Source organism: Silurus aristotelis (assembly GCF_946808225.1).
Source record: "Silurus aristotelis genome assembly, chromosome: 1".
NCBI classification, from domain to species: domain Eukaryota; kingdom Metazoa; phylum Chordata; class Actinopteri; order Siluriformes; family Siluridae; genus Silurus; species Silurus aristotelis.
The window spans coordinates 2,711,026-2,731,497 of NC_139574.1; the positions used below are offsets into that span (position 1 = coordinate 2,711,026).

Below are 20,472 nucleotides of genomic sequence, written 5' to 3' on the forward strand. Positions count from 1 at the left end.
AATACAGTAAGAGTGAGTCTAAAGAGTAATAACGCAGTAAGGGTGAGTTTGAAGCGTAATAACGCAGTAAGGGTGAGTTTGAAGCATAATAACGCAGTAAGGGTGAGTCTGAAGCGTAATAACGCAGTAAGGGTGAGTCTGAAGCGTAATAACGCAGTAAGGGTGAGTTTGAAGCGTAATAACGCAGTAAGGGTGAGTCTGAAGGGGAATAACGCAGTAAGGGTGAGTTTGAAGCGTAATAACGCAGTAAGGTTGAGTCTGAAGCGTAATAACGCAGTAAGGGTGAGTCTGAAGCGTAATAACGCAGTAAGGGTGAGTCTGAAGCGTAATAACGCAGTAAGGGTGAGTCTGAAGGGGAATAACGCAGTAAGGGTGAGTCTGAACGTATTAACGCAGTAAGGGTGAGTCTGAACGTAATAACGCAGTAAGGGTGAGTCTGAAGGGGAATAACGCAGTAAGGGTGAGTCTAAACGTAATAACGCAGTAAGGGTGAGTTTGAAGCATAATAACGCAGTAAGGGTGAGTCTGAAGCGTAAATACGCAGTAAGGGTGAGTCTAAAGAGTAATAACGCAGTAAGGGTGAGTCTAAAGAGTAATAACGCAGTAAGGGTGAGTTTGAAGCGTAATAACGCAGTAAGGGTGAGTTTGAAGCGTAATAACGCAGTAAGGGTGAGTTTGAAGCATAATAACGCAGTGGGGGGGGTCTGAAGCGTAATTACGCAGTAAGGGTGAGTCTGAAGCGTAATAACGCAGTAAGGGTGAGTTTGAAGCGTAATAACGCAGTAAGGGTGAGTCTGAAGGGGAATAACGCAGTAAGGGTGAGTCTGAAGGGGAATAACGCAGTAAGGGTAAGTCTGAACGTATTAACGCAGTAAGGGTGAGTCTGAACATAATAACGCAGTAAGGGTGAGTCTGAAGCGTAATAACGCAGTAAGGGTGAGTCTGAAGCGTAATAACGCAGTAAGGGTGAGTCTGAAGCGTAATAACGCAGTAAGGGTGAGTTTGAAGCGTAATAACGCAGTAAGGGTGAGTCTGAAGGGGAATAACGCAGTAAGGGTGAGTCTGAAGGGGAATAACGCAGTAAGGGTGAGTCTGAACGTATTAACGCAGTAAGGGTGAGTCTGAACATAATAACGCAGTAAGGGTGAGTCTGAAGGGGAATAACGCAGTAAGGGTGAGTCTGAACGTAATAACGCAGATAGGGTGAGTCTGAAGCATAATAACGCAGTAAGGGTGAGTCTGAAGGGGAATAACGCAGTAAGGGTGAGTCTGAAGGGGAATAACGCAGTAAGGGTGAGTCTAAAGCGTAATTACGCAGTAAGGGTGAGACTGAAGGGGAATAACGCAGTAAGGGTGAGTCTGAAGCGTAATTACGCAGTAAGGGTGAGTCTGAAGCGAAATAACGCAGTAAGGGTGAGTCTGAAGCGTAATTACGCAGTAAGGGTGAGTCTGAAGGGGAATAACGCAGTAAGGGTGAGTCTGAAGGGGAATAACGCAGTAAGGGTGAGTCTGAACGTAATTACGCAGTAAGGGTGAGTCTGAAGCGTAATAACGCAGTAAGGGTGAGTTTGAAGCGTAATTACTCAGTAAGGGTGAGTCTGAACGTAATAACGCAGTAAGAGTGAGTCTGAACGTAATAACGCAGTAAGGGTGAGTCTGAAGCGTAATAACGCAGTAAGGGTGAATCTGAAGGGGAATAATGCAGTAAATGTGAGTCTGAAGCGTAATTACGCAGTAAATGTAAGTCTGAAGGGGAAAAACGCAGTAAGGGTGAGTCTGAAGGGGAATAACGCAGTAAGGGTGAGTCTGAAGCGTAATAACGCAGTAAGGGTGAGTCTGAAGGGGAATAACGCAGTAAGGGTGAGTCTGAAGCGTAATAACGCAGTAAGGGTGAGTCTGAAGGGGAATAACGCAGTAAGGGTGAGTCTGAAGGGGAATAACGCAGTAAGGGTGAGTCTGAAGGTGAATAACGCAGTAAGGGTGAGTCTGAAGCGTTATAACGCAGTAAGGGTAAGTCTGAAGCGGAATAACGCAGTACAGGTGAGTCTGAAGCGTTATAATGCAGTAAGGGTGAGTCTGAAGCGTAATGACGTGCCGAGTCTGAAGCGGAATAACTCAGTAAGGGTGAGTCTGAATGTGTTTGTACACGAGTCTAAATCATTAATGAAACACCTGTATGAGTGTAAAGTGTGTATTCTGCTCCTCACCTGTCTGTGCAGCCAGCTCTCACTCTCATCCTCATGTTTCTACAAAAACACAGAGATCTTATCTTAAAGCAGGTCACATTAGAGTAAGCAGGTTATTTATCACATCGCAGGTTTTAGTGTGTTTTTTTACAGGAGAAGTTTACTGCACCTTGGTACACACTCCTGTAGTGGCTTCACACAGGGTCAGGATGGAAATGTTCTGCGCTCGGTTCAGCCAGTTCACCGCCAGCTTGGTGCTCGTGGCCCACTTCACCATCGTTATATAATATTCCCTGTAAATCATAGAGAAGATGCACTATATGGACAATCGTTTGCAGACAGCTGACTATAAGATTGGCATGTGGTTCCTTTTGAACATATGATTCCCGGTGTGATGTTCCAATTAATTTCATAGGTGTTTAATACGGGTGGAGCTGGAGATCTTGCACTTCAACCCATGTAAAGTATATCTTTATGCAGCTGGCATTGTGTACAGGGTTTGTATTGTCATGAAGGAACAGATTTGGATCTCCAGAATATGTGTGTGTGTGTGTGTGTGTGTGTGTGTGTGTGTGTGTGTGTGTGTGTGTGTGTGTGTGTGTGTGTGTGTTTTTCCCATACACTATATACATCCATATTAGACCAATACTTATAAATGATTATTATAGTTTTTTCATTCATTATTATTATTATTAATTGTATTATTATTATTATCTGGTTTCTGACCCGATCCTCTGGTCCTCTGGTTTCTTCATCTGAATGGTGTGTAAAGGTCCGTTTAGGTTCACCACGTAGAGCGTGATCACTGGGTTCTCCTCTCCAGCCTGAAGTGAAAAAGAAAAAAAACCCACAATCATCTATATAATATATAATATTTATATATAATATATTATATATAAGTAAAAAAGTGGAGGAAAATTCATAACACCCCCCAATAAATCTGTAATAATAATAATAATAATAATAATAATAATAATAATAATAATAATAATAATAATATTAACTGCAGTTGGTTATGGAAACAGGTGAACATGTGTGTGTGTGTGTGTGTGTGTGTGTGTATATATATATATAGTCGTCCCCTGTTCATAGTGGTAGTTACGTGTTCTTGTTTAAGCCATAAATCCTCCTCCACCACTCTTCAAACACACACAGAAAACATTGCAAGAATATTGCGAGATGAATTTTGTGTACGTTTGTAGAAATATCGCATTTATAGTGAGCACTGTAGTACAGTACTGTAGCGTAGCCTACACATAGTTTCTCTGCTTTTTATTGGTTGAAGTCTGCGGATTAAAGATACACGTCACTGCATTCTTTATTTTTATTGGCTAAATGTGGTGACGTATGTCTTCAACTCCACCCTTTTTTTGACATCAGTCAAAACCAGTAAATAAGTGGAAGCCTACAATTTCTTGTAACTCTACTCGTTTCTTATGATAACCTGAAATCAGGTCCATTCACGAAGCAAAAATAGTTATGCGAGATTCGAACTGCGATAAATCGAGGGACGACTGTATATATATATATATATATATATATATATATATATATATATATATATGTGTGTGTGTGTGTGTGTGTGTGTGTGTGTGTGTGTCACTTCATGCTGCCAGACTGACTTTTGGGTAGTGGTACTCTCGGCCGGTCGGGTACAGTGACCCGGTGAACATAGGCAGCTCCATCTTGGGCACCAGAGTGTTGTTGATGGTGGCGTACGCCAGCCGAGCCCCGTCAGGAGACCACCAGTGGGCCAGGTGAGACTGGAAGATCTCCTCTGTGTGAGAAGGAAGAGAGATTGATCTGCTGTTAGTGCACAAACCCTGCTCCATGAAGATCTGCTTTACATGGGGTTGAAGTAGAAGATCTGCTGCTATGAAGCTCCAACCCTGTTAAACACCTTTGGAATAAATGTGAACCCTGACTGCACTCCAGGCCTCCTCACCTCACCTGCATCAAGATCAACTGGAGCATCTTCTCAGAAGAGTGAGGGTTATATGAGCAAATGGAGACTAAATGTGGAGCATCCTTTGGCCAAACAAGACCTCTGACGGACACAAAGTAAATCCATCCTCCTGTTCGGTCTAATCTTTTTTTTTTCATTTCCAATGTCAATTCATTCCGACTTTCCGCGAGTCTGTACAACTGAGAGATGTACGAGTGTCTACAGCAACAAAAATTACAATCTGAATTAATGCCGTAACCATGGAAATGAAGGTCATCTCACAGCGAATCTAACCCAGGAGAGGAACCTGAGCCTTTACTAATTTATTTGAGCTACAAAAGAAATTAAACTCAGAGGAAGAACTGAATGATTTAGAAGAATCTTTGTTAAACAGAATAAACGAGCTTCGTGAAAAAAATGTATATCTATCTATCTATATATCTATATCTATATCTATATCTATATATATCTATATCTATATCTATATCTATATATATATATATATATATATATATATAGGCTTTGATTGCACTGAATTAAACTGAAGTGTCATTAGGTAGTGTAAGAAAAAATCCTAGCACCCTCTCCTCTCTCTGCTGTGCTTTAATTGGACAGCTGATCTCTCATACGGCGAGTCTCCGAAACCTCGTCTGTTTTAGCCGACGCTATGATATGAATAATTCAATGTCTTGCCATATTTTTTCTTCTTCTTTAGAAAGGCGTGTTGCTGTTCAGCTGTGCTGCCGAATCTGATGAGTTAAACTCGGAGAATAAAAAAAAGGCGGCGATGCAAGACACTGGTATAAGCTAACATTTCTCTCTTTCTCTTTCTCTCTCGCTCTCTCTCACACACACACACACACACACACACACACACACACACACACACACACACACACACACACTTAATATTTAATAATAAACTGAATATATATGTATATAGATTTTTTTTTTTTTTACTTGACAAATATTCAAAATCCAACAGAGGGCAGAAGTGAGTCACTGAACCTCATAGAGAAACTGTAGCTCAGAACCTTTTCCCAAGAACCTCTGCCTCAGAATCCTTACACCAGAACCTTTTCATCAGAATGTGTAGATTAGGGACTGTTCCTCAAAAGTTCTGTCTCAGATGTTCTATCTTAGACCCTCTGTCTCAGATGCTCAAAGTCTGTGCCCCACCAACCTGAACCTTAAAACCCCTGCCTCAGAACCTCTGTCTTAGGTCTTCTACCTTGGAACATCTGCCTTAGAATCTGTATCCCAGAACCTCTTCATCAGAATTTGTACCTCAAAAACTCTTTCTCTGAACCGTTTCCTCAGAACCTCTGTCTAAGAATGTTTGCCCTAAACGCGCTTTCTCAGAACAAGGAATCTCTTCCTCAGCACCTTTCTGTCACAACCTGTGTTTCAGATCCTCTGCCCTAATAACTTGTGCTATATAATCTGTGCCTCATTACCTCTTCCTCAGAACCTGTACCTCAAAACCCCTGCCTCAGAGCCTATTTCTTGAAAACCTCAGCTTTAGACCATTTGCCTCAAAACCTCTGCCTCAAAATCTCCCATATCCCAGCTTGTTAGTTCAAGTGAAGGAAAGATTTCATGCTAGCACATCCAAAAACATCTAATGCAAATGTAATGTCTCCAGCTTTGTGTTAACAGTTTGTGGAAGAACCACATACAAAAAAAAGTCGAGTGTCCCATTTCTTATGTCCATATTATGTAGCCGTCCTCCAGACCCGTTCTTTTCTTCGGACCTGCTGATTTATCCCTAACACTTGACTTCTACATGAATTTCTCATCACACTCGCTACTGCTAAGGATGGTATCCATGTAGTGTTGGCGGTGCCACTCAGTAGCCATGACGACAAACAGTTTTGTACTCAAATATCAAATGTAGATCAGCTCTATAATGATGGAACTGTAATGAATGGACATTCGGTGTTGGAGCTGAGGATGGGTTCCCTTTTGAGTCTGGTTCTTCTCAAGGTTTCTCCATATGATGTCTTAGGAGTTTTTGCCTCACCACTGTCTCCTCTGGCTCATTATCAATACACTTATGGGGATTAAAGCTGCTTTGAGACAATGTCTACTGGTAAAGGCAAAATACACATACAACTTAATTGAAATCAAATTGAATTGAATCGAATCGAATAAAATTTAATTGAATCGAAATGAATTGAATCAAATCGAATAATCCTCTCTAAGTGATGGTATTATAGCAGGCTAAATCCACACGTTTATAGTACACCTCTCTGTAGACGGATACTAATTAATTCAGGGTTTTTTGTTTGGTATAAGACCATGTATGCTAATGCTAACTGAGGTACAATTATAAATATTTACCTCAGAAATAGCGTTTTGCAGTAAGAACAGTTGTATAAGATATTTAAATAAGATTACAGTGACTTGTTTACCCTCATACAGCCAATCACTGAGGCCGTTGAATATCACACCCTCTTTGCCGGTGGAAACCAGGCGGATGATTCGGCTCTCCACGGTGGCCCGGTAGAAGATGTTATTCTCGAATATGAAAATCTAAAAAGGAACAACAGAAACATGAAGTTAATAAGTTCTGGTTTTAAAGAAGAAAAGTGGAACAATGGATGAGGTTTTGAACGTGGAGCTACAAAAGGTAGAAATGTGAGGTAAAAAGCCCAAAAAAACCAACAGATTCCACCTTTAGCCCCATGTAATAATGAGCTCCACTCTTCTGGGAAGATGTTTCACTGGATTTTAGGGAGATTTGTGGAGATTCATTCAGCCATTATGGTGTTAATAAAGTGAGGTACTGATGTAGATGAGGTGAGGAGGCCTGGGGTGCAGTCAGCATTCACATTCATCCCAATAAGGTTGGAGCTCTTTAGCAGGAGATCTTCCATTCCAAATGATATACAGCATATCTTCATTACCATGCTGAAAGGGTTTTGGCTCTGCCATCTGAGGAGCGTTAATGAACGTCACAAACCATCTCAGATCCACAGAGATAATTCTGGATCCAGAACTCTCAGAACTGTATCCTTAAGCTATTATGTATATGTGACAAGTCAAATCTTTTTTCTCTTATCTTACATGAAGATCAACATGAGGTTTACGACCACATAGACACTGTTGTGTTTTCACTTAATGAGGGTAGGGGTGACATTCAAGCATTCCATAAATCTCCTGAGAAGTTTCAACATGCAGAAAGTCCACCTCTCTGCATAACCCAGCTATGATGGTGCAGTTTTATCTGTCGAAAATGTTCATATGTTTCGTGTTTAATGAGATGCCGATGGGACGCTAATAAGAAGCTCTTCTCCGCTTCACTGAGAAACAATCCTTAATTATCATTTAATTGTACAACTTCTTCATATTTCCCCAATTTTCACCCAAGTCCTACCCAGCAGCCAGCCCTCCTCTCTCCCATGACAGCTAGCAGCTGGAGGATGAAAGCTAACATGCACTTCCTCTGAGAAACAAGAAGTTGGCCAACTGAATCTTTTCCACCTGCTGCTTATGTTCAGCCACATTGCAACTGAACGCTCCAAGGAATGTGCCAACTGTGCTAACTGCGCTAACTGCGAGCTCTAAATAACAGGGTCAATGCACTCCACATGAGCTCTGGTGTATTATCACTCCTTATTTATCATTTAGTGTCCTCAAGTCCTTTCTGTTATACCTTTCTGTTATACCAATCTCCTCTCAAACTCCATGTGTCACTTCTTCCAAGCTGTAAACAGAACTCTTTTAGTATGAAATATTGACTACATCCAGGTGGCTTTTGGTTTTTCTACTGATCTATAAACTCTCTCTCAGCTGCTCCACTGATCCCTCCATCATCTATCACTGCTCCACTGATCCCTCCATCATCTATCACTGCTCCACTGATCCCTCCATCATCTATCACTGCTCCGCTGATCCCTCTATCCTCTACCACTGCATCACAATCTCCATCCTCTATTACTGCACCATGCTCCCTCCATCATCTATCACTGCTCCCATGGAAGGCTATGGAATTGTTAGTAAAGAAGGATTCACAACTTCAGGTGTACCACTCTGGAACTCAAACTCTGCCTTTTCTCAAAATCTTTTCATTTTCTCTCACAAATTTTAGAATATTTTGGATATCACCAGCATCTGGAACAATTCGAAAACACAAGGAATAGTGATGAGACAGAGGTGGAGACATTAGAAAAATGGAAATGTGGTAGCGTAGGAAGGCGGTGGCATGGAGAGGCGATACTTTAGTGGCTAAGCCTTAAGACTTTGAAACTGGAGGTCATGAGTTCAAGTCCCAGCCAAACAAAGATATGATTCCTGGGCCCCTGAGCAACGCCTTAACCACACAGATACCCAGTTGTATCAATGAGATAAATGTTAATCGCTCTGGAAAAAGCGCCTGTCAAATGCCGCAAATGTAAATGACAAGGGACCAATGATGAGACTGGGTGGAGACACGACATGAATCAAAATGCACATGGTTTTACAAACACTAGCAATGCAGACCGACTTGCATTCCGCAGGTAAGGGATCATCTTTGACAAAGTCTACATGTGTATGTAGATGTGTGATGAAGACTAATGGGGCTTTCGTGAGCTACATGATTTCTTGCTAGACACTGTGGGTGTTTGGGTTGGGATTGTTTGTGCTTATTGGAATTTAGGTGTACTATTATGGTAATATTGTTACTTATACGTTGGGCTGGAATATTTGCTCTTACTATTAAGTGGAACTGTCTCTTTAAGAAATGAGGGACTGGAGGTTTAGTGTAGCTGTGGGGGGCACACAGTTTTTTTACCTACTAAGGTGGAGATATTATCATGTTTTGGAAACAGGAGTTGCGTGTTTTAAACATACAAGGTCCTCTGGAGTGGAATCTTTTAAACTACGGGACATGAGTAAGCCTGTCTTTACAGGGGTTTATTATTTAATTGATGTGAATCTAGTGTATGAGGGAAAGTTTAGAGGTTTTGGTCTCACCAGCTGCTGGCCACGTGGTCCCCATCCTGCATATTGAAGAGGAGCGTTCCGCACCTCTGGAGGATTCAGAATCCATGTTTCCCTGTGAAGAACCCACACATACATGCTGATTTTGATCGCTGGTCATCCTCTGACAGGGACTTATAAAATGATTATTCACAGTGCGTGCTCCTGTTTTAATAAAACACTCAAAGACAAGATGGTGTGAAGAACATTTGACACATCATACACCAGACCCCTTCCATTATTAGTAAATAAACATCTGCTTGCAGAAAACAATTGCAGATGTTTTTAAGCCAGTTTAGCATAATCCAGTGTGTGTGTTGTTTTGTGTGTGTTTGTACTTACGGAGACTCCAAACTACATATGATGTAGTATGCAGTGAAGGAGTGCTGATATATCTGCAAAAGCAAAAGAAAGTCTTAGTTGGCTCTTCTAGCAGCTCCAAGAGAGCTCACTAGCTGTGATGATTGGTTGGTTGATTGAGGTAGGTGGGGTCAGCCAGGTTGATCAGTTGGTGAGTGTGTTTGATCCTTGTGTGGGGGAGTGGTGGTGGTTGTAAGGGGTAATTTGATTGATAAATGATCTGGCTCATTGATCAGTGGCTGAGTGGGTATGATAGATCATGGCTGGGTGGTTGAGTGGCTTGGCAGTTAAGGTTTAGGTTAAAAGATCAGGTGGGTAGATGAATGGTTTGGTAGATCATGGCTGAGTGGGAAAATGGGTTGGTAGATTGTGGTTGGGTTGTTAAGTGGGGTGATCCTTCAGGTGGTTAATTGATGAGAGGTAAGTATAGTTAATCTTTCTGTGTTAGATTGACTTGGTATATCATCTAATAGATAAGTTGGGGGTTTGGTTGGATAAGCGGGTTGAGCAGTCACAGGCTTGATGAATAGTTGGCTAATGCAGGGTTGTAATAGTTTTGCATGTTTGCTTCCTGTTTAAGAACCATTAGTATTTCAGGACATGTGAGTAAGGAGGATTTGGTAGGTCAGTGGTGGGCTTGGGTGAATGGACTGTTAGGTCAGAGGTAGGTGGATGGTGAGAGGTTCGTTGCTTAGTAGATCTTTGGAATGTAGTTCAGAGATGGGTGGTTGAGTGGGCTGTTGGATCAGGCTCAGGTTGGGTAGTTGAGTGGGTTGGTAGAAAATGGGTGGGTGGTTGAGTGAGTTGATATATAATGGCTGGGTGCTTGAGTGGGCTGGAAGATCATGGCTAGGTGGTTGAGGGGGGCTGGTAGATAAGGGGTTGTGTGGTTAAAGGAGGCTGGTAGATAATGGCTGGGTGGATGAGATGGTAAATTTTTCAGTTGATTGGTGAGGGGTGTATCAGGTGTATGGTATATCATTTAACAGATGGGTTGGTGTTTAAAGCATTGGGTTGATGAATGGGTTGATGCAGGCGGATGGTTTTGCTTGGTCTCATCCTGTTAAAAAACCTTTAGCAGAATCTCTAGGACAGTTATCATTATCTCCCACCTCTCTCTGTATTACACTGCACAACATAATTTTTTGCTTCTTGAAAAGTTTTTGCTTATTGGTATTTGGTACCTATCAGTGCACAAATATAGTTTTGGTTTTTGCTGCATCACGTGGGAATTCTGAGAAATAGACAATTAACTGTTTACCTGCAATAACCTATTTAATCGTGTTTATAGTGTTTTGTGTTTCTAATACGCCATTAAGTTCAACATAATAAAAAGTGTTTTGCTCCTGAATTTCGTTTGTATTAAATTTTTTTTGCATCACGTTCAAATGTCCAACGTAGTCAGCAAACATTGGTGGATTCAATTTGCTCTGATATCGTTTTTCATTGTAGCAATGTCCTGGTGAAACCTTTACAGGGAAGAAGTCCAAGTGTGAGTGGAGGAAATGAATCTTGAGTGATGTTGCATTTCATTGTTTTTTTACGCTTTGAGAAGTTTATCTACCAGCTGAATGTAATGTGGGGCTCTGTAATTGCCAAGAAAATTGTCTTCGAAGCCTTTCCAGGCAATGTTTTCTTGCCCAACTAACAGATCTTCGAACTGCTTGTCACTCATAACATGTCGGATCTGAGGGCCAACAAAAATGCCCCCTTTGATCCCCTTTTATTCTTTTATTTATTCTTGGGAACATCTGTCCTAAATATTGTTAACATTTGCCTTCTTTGTTCATTGCTTTCACAAAATTCTTCCTAAGTCCCAATTTTTGTGAAGAGGAGGCAAAAAGATCTTTGCCAGGTCGACAACCAATTCATGTGCCACATTTTTCTATCCTGGAACAAACCTTTTACAGAGTGGCCAGCTTTGTCTACAATCATTTGAATCTTTGGCGCAACTGTTGCCTTCACAGATGAAACAACAGCACTTTGTACAGCCGAGCTGCAGTCCCAGTGAAAGAGCAACAACTTTCAGATCTCCAGATATTCCAGTTGTATCACTGTACTGGATGTGCTTCAGCAACATTTACACGTTCTCGTAGGTTTCTTTCATGTGTGCTGCAAAGTCAACAGGTATTGAAGAGTGAACGCTGCCATAACAGAGGTAACAGTCCGTCACATGGTCTTTCTGTTCTCGCCATACCATCGGGACGGCAAACGGCATTGTCTTTTGAGTGCCTCTGAGCCGAGCTCTTTTAGACAGACAGCAAATGTGAGGCGCCCATTCCTTGTCTTGATCACCAATTTTACAGCCGAAGTACAGATGATATGCGTTCTTCACAAGAGCAGTCATTGAGCGTCTGTGATTATCAAGCGTATACTCGCCACAAATATAGCAGAATGCATAGCGGCTGTTCCGACACTGACGAGACGTATCGACCGACACCAATCGTGCTGTAAATTTAGAACATCTAAATGACTTGTTACAGTGTTAATGAGTCAATGCTATATTCTGAAACAAAACGTATACACTATAAGGTCTATATTTTTTTTTTAGATAAGCAGCATCTGTGTATGCAAACCACTTTTATAGCCTGCTGAGACGCGGTCACGCTGGTTACGGCCTGCTCTGGCATGCCCGGGCTGCATACTTCGACAGAACAGCTTCCAACCTGGCCTGAGTTCATGCCTGGACATGCCCAGACTACACAAAACATTGTTCATAGGGTTCTTACAGAAACGAACATTTAGTACACAAATATAATAAAAAAAAAAAAGACAAAACTTAAGACTGCAATCTTCTTCTTCTTCTTCTTCTTCTTTCGGCTGCTCCCATTAGGGGTCGCCACAGTGGATCATCCGTCTCCATACCACCCTGTCCTCTACATCTGCCTCTTTCACACCAACTACCTGCATATCTTCCCTCACCACATCCATGAACCTCCTCCTTGGCCTTCCTCTTTTCCTCCTACCTGGTGGCCCCATCTTCAGCATTTTTCTACCAATATAATTCATGTCCCTTCTCCGCACATGTCCAAACCATCTTCAACTCGCCTCCCTCACCTTGTCACCAAAACATCCTACATGTGCTGTCCCTCTAATAAACTAATTTCTAATCTTGTCCATCCTCGTCACTCCCAACGAAAACCTTAACATCTTCAGCTCTGCTACCTCCAGCTCCACCTCCTGTCTTTTACTCAATGCCACTGTCTCTAATCCATACAACATCGCAGGTCTCACCACAGTCCTATAAACTTTCCCTTTCATTCTTGCAGATACTCTTCTATCACAAATCACTCCTGTCACTCTTCTCCACCCACTCCACCCTGCCTGCACTCTTTTCTTTACTTCTCTAACACACTCTCCATTACTTTGCACTGTTGACCCCAGGTACCTGAACTCCTCCACCTTCTCCACCTCTTCTCCCTGCAACCGCATCACTCCACTGCCCTCCCTCTCATTTACACACATGTACTCTGTCTTACTCCTACTGACTTTCATTCCCCTTCTCTCCAGCGCATATCTCCACCTCTCCAGGCTCTTCTCAACCTGCTCTCTACTCTCACCACAAATCACAATATCATCTGCAAACATCATAGTCCAGGGAGACTCCTGTCTGACCTCGTCCATCAACCTGTCCATCACCACTGCAAACGGGAAAGGGCTCAGGGCCGATCCTTGATGCAGTCCAACCTTCACCCTGAACCAGTCTGTCGTACATACTGCACACTTCACTGCCGTCACACTGTCCTCATACATGTCCTGCACCACCCTCACATACTTCTCTGACACACCTGACTTCCTCATACAATACCACAACTCCTCTCTTGGCACCCTGTCGTACGCTTTCTCTAAATCCACAAATACACAATGCAGCTCCTTCTGTCCTTCTCTATACTTCTCCATCAACATCCTCAAAGCAAATAAGGCATCTGTGGTGCTCTTCCTCGGCATGAAACCATACTGTTGCTCACAGATGGTCACCTCTTCTCTCAGCCTGGCTTCCACTACTCTTTCCCATAACTTCATGGTGTGACTGATCAACTTAATTCCCCTGTAGTTACTGCAGGTCTGCACATCTCCCTTATGCTTAAAGATCGGTACCAGCACACTCCTTCTCCATTCCTCAGGCATCCTCTCCCCTTCCAGAATCCTGTTAAACAATCTGGTTAAAAACTCCACTGCCATCTCTCCTAAACATCTCCACGCTTCTACCGGTATGTCATCTGGTCCAACCGACTTTCCACTCTTCATCCTCTTAATAGCTGCTCTCACTTCCTCCTTACTAATCCTATCTACATCCTGCTTCACCAACTCCACATCCTCCAACCTTCTCTCTCTCTGATTTTCCTCATTCATCAGCTGCTCAAAATACTCCCTCCATCTTCTCAACACACTCTCCTCATTAGTCAACACATTTCCCTCTCCATCCTTTATTGCTCTAACTTGCAGTACATCCTTCCCAGCTCGGTCCCTCTGCCTGGCCAATCGGTATAAATCCTTTTCTCCTTCCTTAGTGTCCAACCTCTTATACAGCTCCTCATATGCCTTTTCCTTGGCTTTCGCCACATCCCTCTTTACCTGCTGCTGCTTCTCCTTGTACTCCTGCCTACTTTTCTCATCACTTAAGACTGCAATGAAACCGCAAATTTGGTCAGCAACCAATAATTTATAAGGAACCCCCAACAGTGTTCAAACAGCAAAACCATTGTTGTGCAGTGATTCCAGCCTTGACGGAGACACCGCAATGCATGCTGGGAAACGTACACACCACCAACCCATATCAAAGAAATGTGATTTGCTGCACATTAGCATGTTGGACATGCATTTGCTTGTTTGTTCTATAACTTATAAACACACACACACACACACACACACACACACACACACACACACACACACACACACACATATATATACACACACACACACACACACACACACACGAAATAGAGTGAGAGAAGAGGACTAGACAAGAGAGGGTCACTAGGACTGAAAGGTAAACAAGAAGACAAAGAGTACGAAGGAAAATCCTCTGTGAAGGACAAGTATGTGTGTGTGTGTGTGTGTGTGTGTGTGTGTGTGTGTGTGTGTGTGTGTGTAATGACAGTTAGGGGACAGAGCTGTCATCCATCAAGGCGATGTTGCGACGGACATGGAATAAGAAACTAGTTCACACATTTTCCCCTCTAACCCCCTTTCGGTCCCTGAACAGTGTGTGTGTGTGTGTGTGTGTGTGTGTGTGTGTGTGTGTGTGTGTGTGTGTGTGTGTGTGTGTGTCTTACCGGCTGCACATTGTAAGCAAGCAGCACATGCTTCATGTCTGGAGAAAGCTCATAGTCACTGGCCTTATACATTTCCTGTACAGTAGAAATAAAGAAGAAATGAACGTTTTTGATTCTAAAGTCTAGACTGAGAGACACAGAGGCGGAGTCACAGCCACGACATCATCAGCGTGGAAGCCGTATTGTAAAATCGGCACTGACCTGCAGTGATCAATTACAAATACTTAGTAATGTTAATTGCAGAAATATACAGGCAACACAATGGACTCAATTTAATTGCTGAATTTAAATATCGTCTTATTCGTTTTTTTCTTCCCCAAACTTTTGGCGGCACACAATTAAATAACATGCCATGTATTAGCAGAAAATTTCCCCGTCACTTGAACTAGGAGACACAAACCTGTTCTGATATGACAATGCAAACCCTTAGCCGTCCCCATGAAGATCTACTTTACATGGATTAGAGTGAAAGATCTCCTGCAGACTGCACTCACCTCACATACATCAGTACCTTACTTTACTAACACCCTGGAAGCTGAATGAGCTCAAATTTCCACAAAAATCTTGTGGAACATCTCCTGAGAAAAGTGGAGCTTATTATAACAGCAAACGTGGAATTGGATGTTCAAAAAGAAGCCCATATCAATTTTATACTGTGGTGTCCACAACCTTTTGTCCATATAGTGTAGACTTCATTTGGTCAAAACAGAAATGCGCTCTGTGTTAATCGTACCTACATAAAATTCTAATTAGAGCCGTTAAAATGAACTTGTGTTAACGTTCATTCTGACAGCCCTAATATATATATATATATAAATACTGTATATATACAATCTATAGAAAGAAAGACTTACAAACTTCCTGTTGGGCACCAGCACTGTGCTTTCGTTTGTCTCCATGTTAAACTTGACCACATCGCCTTCGCGAGTGCGATACAGGAGCTCCGTACCTACAGAGGGACACAAACACAAAACATTATGATCTACAACCTCCAAGAAACTAGAAACTCCAGAGGAACCTGGAAATCAGAACAAAATTAAACTATTGTTCTTATACACAACACTCAACCAAAGCAGATTTTTTGGAAATGTTTGTTTTAGCAGAGATACTGGTTACCTTGAAGTAATATACTTTACATTTACAACAACTGCAGAACTGCATCCTAGTTTCACAAACTCTTGAAGGAGGGGAGTTTCTCTTGATATAATGGCAGACATGCCCATAAGTGAATTGGTGGCCACCCTTATCAAGACTATCTTGAATTCTTCTTCATACAATTGAGCAGGTAAGGGCCTCGTTCAAAAGCCCTGCAGGTGCAGCTTGGTGTTGTTGAGATTTTACCTCACAACCTTTCAGTCAGAAGTCCAAAATTATAAATCAAAGCTACCACTTCTTCGCCTTCTTCCACCTTAGAAATATTGCTAAAATGATGATGTTATAGGATGCAGAGAAACTAGTTGATGCTTTTGTAACATCAAGATTAGACTACTGTAACGCTTTACTGTCTGGGTGTGCGAGTAGGTGCAGAAATAGGCTTCAGTTAGTTCAGAATGCAGCAGCAAGAGTCCTCACTAGATCTAGAAAATATCAGCCCTGTTTTAATCATCTACACTGCTCCTAATTACATCTCACACTGATTATAAAATACTACAACTGATGTACTTCTACTGACAGGGCCAATGCAGAACTGCAGAAGTTAATAACAGGAAGTTTTTAACATGCTCTGGCTTTTGGAGTAACACCTCAGCCTCAGGGACCTTCATGGTGGGAGACAGCTATAGAAGGAGTCTCTAATGTCTGTGTTTTGAATCAGCCAAAGCTAAAGCTGCAACTCTGCATATTGGTGGCCACTCAAGAATCTGACCATCTATATATTTTTTATTAGAAAAAAAAAAAAACAGGCTTCTTGTATTGAACCAATCTCAGGACAGGCGTAAAGACTTATGTAAAAACCAAAAAAAATCGTAAGGTCATACACAGGAATCATCCAAAATGTCAAACCCAGACAGAGATAATCCGAAAGTCAAAGTTCAGTAGTCAAAACAGTCCAGCAAAAGGTCACAAATACATCTTGAGCAGAATAACACCACCTAGAACACGCAAACGTGGCAATACTTTACTGATATAATGCTAACACCATTTACTAGTAACAGAAAGTGGGTTGTTATAAGGCAGGGGTGGGGACGGGACTAACTGGTCAGGGTCAATGAGAACAGAAACTAATTTGCTTCTTGTTCCATAATAATAAACTGAAAATGTACAACAAGTCCTTCTTTAGCTGTAGAACATTATTGAAAAAGTGCTGTGGAATAAAACACTCAGGGGGTGTTGCAATGGGAATATAATCAATGTCAGGGTGCTAGGAGTAGCTCTGGAGAATTATTCCATACAGACTGTGGTGAATTTGTTGGTAGTATCCCTGAAACTTAACCAAGCCTCATTTGTTTTCACAAAAACCCGAGATCTGCTTGTCCAAAAAACATTCTTTGTAAAGCATTGTGGCTCACCAATATACAGTATATATAACAAAATTAGGATTGAAATATCATTTATTGTTTAGAGCAGTGGTCCCCAACCTTTTTTGCACCATGGACCGGATTAATGTCAGACAATATTTTCATGGACTTGGGGGGGGTTAAATTTAGGGGTAATGTATTATGCGTTAGGGGCTGGAGCAGCCCCTTTAAGAAGGTAGTGGATGGAGGTAAGACATGTGACTGAGGCATCTTCACATGCATCAAGAGTGAGTCATAGACACATGTGGTGGAGAGAATCCGGTAATTTTCCAAAATAAAACATCGTTCAGAATCAGATAATAAAGAAAACGGAAATAATGTAAGTTATGTATTCTTTTTTGTGAGGTTCCCTGGTGGTCTAGTGGTTAGGATGCGGCCTGGGTTCAATTCCCGGTCAGGGAACCAACCCCAGCCATCAGGGTTGCACAAGCCTGTGCACTCCTAATGCCGGTCCCAAGTCCGGATAAATAAGGAGGGTTGAGTTAGGAAGAGCATCCAGTGTTAAACATGTGCCAAATCAAACATGTGGATCATGAATACGGATGATCCGCTGTGGCGACCCCTAATGGGAGAAGCCCGAAAGAAAGTTTAAGTTTATGTATTCTTTTTGTGCGGCACGGTACCAATTGACCCACGAACCGGTGCCGGTTCACGGCCCGGGGGTTGGGTACCACTGGTCTAGAGAAGACTAACACAATCGTCAACATGATCCATTTTTTTTAGTTTTTCTAAACATTTGCCTGTAATTTTACATCTCCTCTTCTGGCTGTGTTTCTTCTCTCAGACTTGATTCGGAACTCCATGCAATTGAAAGAGTTCCTTGTGTCTTGCGCAGATTCAAGACATAACTGAAACATAACCAAGCCTCCTTTGCTTTCATAAAAGCTGTCGGCTTCTTTTCTTCGACTGATGTCTCTTGGAAAAAGCTCCAGATTTGTCGGTCCAAAGGTAATTCTTTATTAAGCGATAAAGAAAACAATTAGAACATCCTTTCTTGCCTAAAGGGAACCAACACTTTTGTCGACATCCAACTCAAATGAACAATTTTTTCTCTTCTTTATAAAGGTTTGCCTGTAACTTCTGAGTTCCTTCTGTCAGAATTAATTTAGAAGCAATGTGTTCTGCTCGCGAGCTCTCTTCCTTCCTCATCGCTCAACCCCGGTACCGCCTCGGGACTTGTCCTAAACCTAATCTCCCCTGCCCTATTGATGTGCACTATCTCCAACAGAGTGCACTCGCTGTCACCTGCCATCTTCAGAATTCGTTTACCGGCGCTGGACTGCACACTTTGATCCATTCCCAACATCCACACAACTGTTTCTTATAGCATTTCCAATCTCCGGGCATCAACTCTTCTGCGGTGAACACACTCCTTGCAGCACTTCCTGCTACTGCTTTCCTTTTCCACTCTTGTGATCTGTGGACTGTGAAGGAATCATCTCCTTTAATCTAATGATTATCGCCAAATAGATTAAAATCAGGCTGGGTTTAAGGGTTAAAGGGTTAAAACATCATACACCTGTTTGGATGACTGTGAAATGCAGAAATAAAAAAAAAAAAAGGATCTCTGGAATAGAGAAAGCAGATGGTTGAGGCCACACCGAGTGCGAACCGTTTCAATCCTGGTGTGACATAGCTGTTTGGTTGCCACCCCATGCTGAAGGATCTGATCATTCTGTTTCACTAATGAGATGATTATGGAGCCATTTAATCACAATTACCGAGCAGCAGTGGCGTGCAGAATGAGAACGAGAGTCCATTACAACAAAATAAGAGGACGAAGGACGTACGTGACAAATTCTCAAAGAGACTAGACAGATACATGTTTCATTGAAAGCAGCGACCTGGTGGATAATTGTGAATGGTATGAAAACCAATTGGCAAAATTATGGACAAAATGTTTGTGGACACTTGACTATTAGATGTGCTTCTTTTTGAACATTCCATTCTGAATTTAATTCCCATTTGCTCTTATGAAAAGCTCTACTCTTCTGGAAAGATGTTCCACTAGATTTTTGAGGAGATTAATTCAGATAAATGGGTGTTAGCACCTTAAGTCAGGTGAGGTGAGGAGATCTTCCACTCCAACCCAGGTAAAGCATATCTTCATATACAGGTCATGGGAAACCTGACGGCAGGTTGAGTTAGCAAGAGCAAGAAGATCAGAAGCTGTAACTTCAGAAGGTGTTGAAGTTGGTCCACTTAAAGGAACATCCAAGAGATTACTTTTATATAATATGGATCTTCTGGGAAGTGTTTTTTTTTTTGGAAAAAAAATGGAGAATCCATTTATATTAATAGTACAAAAATACTGCCAAATAGCCAAAGGTTTGGGGAAACGTGACCATAAGATTGCTACTATATGGGCTACTTTTTTTGAACATCCCATTACATTTATAGTCCCAATTTGCTGTTATAATAACCTCCACTGTTCTGGGAAGATGTTCCACCAGATTTTGTAGAGATTTGTAAAGGTTTAAACAAGTACTGATGTAGAGGAGTCGAGGAGGTCTGGGGTGCAGTACCAATTTATCCCAAATAAGGTGTCTGATAGCAAGAGATTTAATTCCAGCCGACGTAAAGCAGATGTTCATGGAGCTGGATTAGTGCACAGGTGTTCGCATTGTCATGCTGAAACACGTTTGGATCTCCTTGTTCAAGTGAAGAGAAAATTTCATGCTCTCACATCCAAAGATGTCGTACAGATTGGAAAAGAACCACATATTCCCAGAAAAGTCAGGTATCCCAAAAATGTCCATAAAGCCAGTGGTGTCCCACCAAATGACTTGTTTTCTAATCCCACCTAAATGTTATGAAAAGCCAAATAAAGCTTAGAATAATGGAAATATTTGATTGTTCTGCAACCAAATTGCACCATTACGTCTTAGAAGCTTTTTACCTGCAGCTCTGAATGTATCCGAGGAGCAAAACAAACCCGATTTTCACAGATACAAGCCATTTTTTTTCATCTCACAAACTGAACAAACTTTTTTCATCTTCACAAGGCTGAAAAGCTGATTCATATTTTCTATTCTCCCACATTGATCAGTGTAACGCACTCGTCTCTGAGGTGAATACGTCTATGCTAAATAAATTACAGCATGTTTCAGATAGAATCCTGACTCGGGCTCGGACAGTGATCAGATCGCTCCATTTCTAAAATCCTTACAATCTGACTGATTCGGGTTTCGGATTGATTTTTAATTTCAAAAGCTCTCCCT

The 20,472-nt window shown here is 41.8% G+C and overlaps 1 protein-coding gene across 4 annotated transcripts in view; it reads right to left on the reverse strand.

The window, feature by feature from the left end:
• Window positions 1–20,472, reverse strand: part of LOC310728396 (A-type potassium channel modulatory protein DPP6-like) — a 225,791-nt gene that overhangs the window by 20,730 nt on the left and 184,589 nt on the right. For all 4 annotated transcript variants that reach the window (XM_083545759.1, XM_083545760.1, XM_083545757.1 and 1 more), the window contains 9 exons: window positions 15,590–15,684; window positions 14,736–14,810; window positions 9,439–9,491; window positions 9,091–9,172; window positions 6,546–6,666; window positions 3,809–3,963; window positions 2,913–3,010; window positions 2,356–2,479; window positions 2,208–2,246 (listed from right to left, as the gene is read on the reverse strand). In XM_083545759.1, coding sequence (XP_083401885.1) covers window positions 2,208–2,246; window positions 2,356–2,479; window positions 2,913–3,010; window positions 3,809–3,963; window positions 6,546–6,666; window positions 9,091–9,172; window positions 9,439–9,491; window positions 14,736–14,810; window positions 15,590–15,684 — 842 coding nt within the window. The remainder of the gene's footprint in view (window positions 1–2,207; window positions 2,247–2,355; window positions 2,480–2,912; window positions 3,011–3,808; window positions 3,964–6,545; window positions 6,667–9,090; window positions 9,173–9,438; window positions 9,492–14,735; window positions 14,811–15,589; window positions 15,685–20,472) is intronic.